This window comes from Gavialis gangeticus, unplaced genomic scaffold (assembly GCF_001723915.1).
Source record: "Gavialis gangeticus isolate Ggan-Ray unplaced genomic scaffold, GavGan_comp1, whole genome shotgun sequence".
Taxonomy (NCBI): Eukaryota; Metazoa; Chordata; order Crocodylia; family Gavialidae; genus Gavialis; species Gavialis gangeticus.
The window spans coordinates 605,829-609,293 of NW_017728960.1; the positions used below are offsets into that span (position 1 = coordinate 605,829).

Consider the following 3,465-nt stretch of genomic DNA (forward strand, 5'->3'; position numbering starts at 1 on the left):
CCTAGCCTCTTTCTCCCCCACCGGCAGCCCAGAGGTCCAAAGTTCTCCAACGCCAAGAGGAACAGGCCCTGCCAGGCTTTCCCTGGGATCCCAGGTATGGGGGGGGCAGACCCCACCTGGCCTGGGGAGTGGGTCTTATCTGCAGCCGAACTCGGGCCAGCTCGAACCCTGCAGAAACTGGGCTGGGAAGGACCCGCATCCCCTCCCAGGGGATCCAGGGCTGGGTCCCTGCCGGCTCCTGATGCTATGTACTGTTTCCAGGTGAGTTCGTGCTGGAAGCAGCACCCGGCGTGCGAAGGAGCCTTGGTGCCAGCCTCAGGTTCGACTCCATCCCAGGTACCCTGTTCTGCACCAACCGGAGGGTTGCTTTTGTGCCAGATGTGCCCCCTGGAGCAAAGGTGGGTGCCGGGGAAGCTTGGGGGGGGGTCCCCATCTATGCCATCCAGCAGCTAATCCCGCTATGTGCCCAGATCATGGCCGAGTGGGGTGTGGGGGGTATAGCCCGTCCCTCCCCTGACCTGGCTGCTCCTGGCTGTAGGCACATCCCCGCTGCTCCTTCCTGCACAGTGAATACGACGTGGCCCTACCTTGCATCGGGAAGCTTGTAGCAGGTAAAGAGGCCTGGGGTATGCAGTTGTTGGGGGTTGTAGGGATTGGCATGGGGCAGTTTGCCCCCACACCCCTCGCTGGGGCTGGAGGTGATGGGGCATCCCTGCTACCCTCTGCCCTGGGAGTGCTTTCTGCATCTGGGGGCTGAGCCCCCCAGTTCAAGCCCCTGACCCGGCTTCTCTGCTGCAGCCAGCAGCGTGTCCAAGGCCAAGGTGCTGACAGCCAGCTCCAGCCTCAAGTTCGTGCCCGAGGAGCTGGTCCTGTACTGCAGGGACTTCCGTGTGCTGCATTTCCGCTTCCCCGAGAGTGGGCTGGAGCCGGGTGCCTTCCGGGTGAGTCTGACCCTCCCTCGCGCCCCTGTGGCAGGCAGGGACCCTGCTGCCCATGCGCTGCGGGGCAGATCCTCATATTCCCGTATGGTGGGAGGCAAAAGGCAGCTGGGGTCAGTGGTTACAGCAAATGGGGGAGGATGTAGGTTGGTGTCAGGGGCTGGGGGCCCGGACTTCTGAGTTCTTAGTTTGAACTAAGGGCTGGATTTCCTTTAGCATCCATGCACTCGGGGATCCCCCAGCCCCGAGGGGTTGGTACCAGCTGATCCCATACAAGATCCCATACTGTCCCTGGCAGGGATCATTGGACCCCTGCTAAACCAGATGGGACAACTGACAACTGATGCCCATGAAAAAACAAACTTGCTAAATGGGTACTTTGCATCAGTTTTTCACCAGTCCCATGGGACAGCCCTGCCCACTGTGGGTCAGGGATGCCCGGGTGAGGGAGATCCCTTACCCTCCATCAGTGCTGACCTCGTGAAGGAGCACCTTGACAGGCTGGATACTTTCAAGTCAGCCGGCCCTGATGGGTTACACTCCAGGGTACTCAAGGAGCTGGTGAGCATCATAGCCCAGCCCCTGGCACAGATCTTTGAGAGCTCCTGGCGCTCTGGTGAAGTGCCCGAAGACTGGAAGAAGGCCAATGTGGTGCCTATCTTCAAGAAAGGGAGGAAAGTGGATCCGGCAAACTACAGGCCCATCAGCCTGACCTCTATCCCAGGGAAGGTCTTGGAAAAGATTATCAAAGAGGCCATCCTTAACAGACTGGCTGATGGCAACATCCTGAGGGATAGCCAGCCTGGGTTTGTTGCGGGTAGGTCTTGCTTGACCAATCTCTTTTCCTTTTACGACCAGGTGACCTATCACCTGGACAAGGGGGAAGAGGTGATGTCATATATCTTGACTTTAAAAAGCCTTCGATCTGGTATCCCACAATCATCTCTTGGCAAAACTGGCCAATTGTGGCCTCGACCTCACCATGATCCACTGGCTGGGGGACTGGCTCTGTGGTCGGACCCAGAGGGTGGTGGTTGATGGAAGTCAATCGTTGTGGCACGCTGAGAAAAGTGGCATCCCTCAAGGCTCTGTCTTGGGGCCTATACTATTTAACATCTTCATCAATGATGTAGACATTGGTGTCAGAAGCAGGCTGGCCAAGTATGCTGATGACACCAAACTCTGGGGTAAAGCATCCACACCAGAAGACAGGCGGGTGATCCAGGCTGACCTGGACCGACTCGTGAAATGGGTGGACGAGAACCTGATGGTGTTTAACACCGAACAATGCAAGATTCTCCACCTTGGGAGGAAAAACCTGCAGCATCCGTATAGGGTCGGCAGTGATCCAATCCGGCTTCGGGTCCGGCTGCTTGGGATGTCGGCGATGCGATGCGATGGGGATCTCCGCACCAGGTTTCTGTTGCAATCCGGCCAACGCTTCGGAGCCGCCTTGGAGATCCAGCCATAGAGTATAATGGGGAATCAGTGGAAGATCGATAACTTTGTTGTTTTTTGTCCGATTTGGATGAAACATGCAGGAGTGGTAGCCTCTGCTGAGAGAATGAAATCTGCCAAGTTTCAAGAAGATCGGTGCAGGGGTTAGGGGGGAACTGTACCCCAAATTCTTGAAAGCCAAACTCATGTCACAGCTGTGTGTCACACCACGGGATGAAAACTGCAGGGCTGGTGGCTCGTACTGAGGCCACAAATCCTGCCAAGTGTCAAGAAGGTGGATGCAGGGGTTTGGGGGGAACTGCTCCTCAAGCTGCGGACAAGCACACCGGTGCCATGGGTGACACTGCATGTGCTAAGGTGCAGTGGGGTGATAGCTGCAGGGCTGGTGGCCCCTGCTGTGACGCCTGCCAGCTGTGGAGGAGATCGGTGCAGGGGGTCCTGGGGCCCTGCACCCCGAGCTGCTGACAGACAAAACTGGTGCAAAGACTGTGTCTGTTAAGTCGTTATGTAGTAGCTGGGTCCTGTGTATTGAGTCCCTGGTCCCTGAGTGAATCATGACTGATTGGTTGGTAACTGGGAACGCAGCAGCTTCTCAGCCGGGCGGCAGCAGTGTGTCCCCCCAGCCCCCGGACAGACACAGCCAGTCCCACAGCGCCCATGGCACCAGTTGTGCTTGTCTGCAGCTTGAGGGGCAGTTCCCCCCAAATCCCTGCACCGACCTTCTTGAAAGTTGGCAGGCCTCATCCTCTCTGCAGAGTCTACCACCCCGGAAAAGTTCATCCAAATCGGACAAAAAACAACAAAGTTATAAATATTTTATTGTTTCCCCAGTATACCCTATGGCTGGATCTCCTTAGCGGCTCCGAAGCTCTTCGGGAAGCTGGATGAGGCAGTGCCTTGACCCAGATATGCCGCTTTGGACCCCAAAATGTCCAAAGCTTCTCCAGATCCGAAGCTCTGTCTGAAGCCTCACACAGCCCTACTTGGCAGTGCTACACTGGTTAGCACTACAGATGAAAGGGACTTGGGGGTCATGGTTGATCACAAGATGAACATGAGCCTTCAGTGT

General features: G+C 56.7%; 1 protein-coding gene across 1 annotated transcript in view; it reads left to right on the forward strand.

Annotated features, from left to right (window-relative positions):
• MTMR11 (myotubularin related protein 11) overlaps positions 1–3,465 on the forward strand; it is a 27,604-nt gene that overhangs the window by 18,486 nt on the left and 5,653 nt on the right. Inside the window, exons 2-5 of the mRNA XM_019510626.1 lie at positions 6–94; positions 262–398; positions 539–611; positions 799–941. Coding sequence (XP_019366171.1) covers positions 6–94; positions 262–398; positions 539–611; positions 799–941 — 442 coding nt within the window. The remainder of the gene's footprint in view (positions 1–5; positions 95–261; positions 399–538; positions 612–798; positions 942–3,465) is intronic.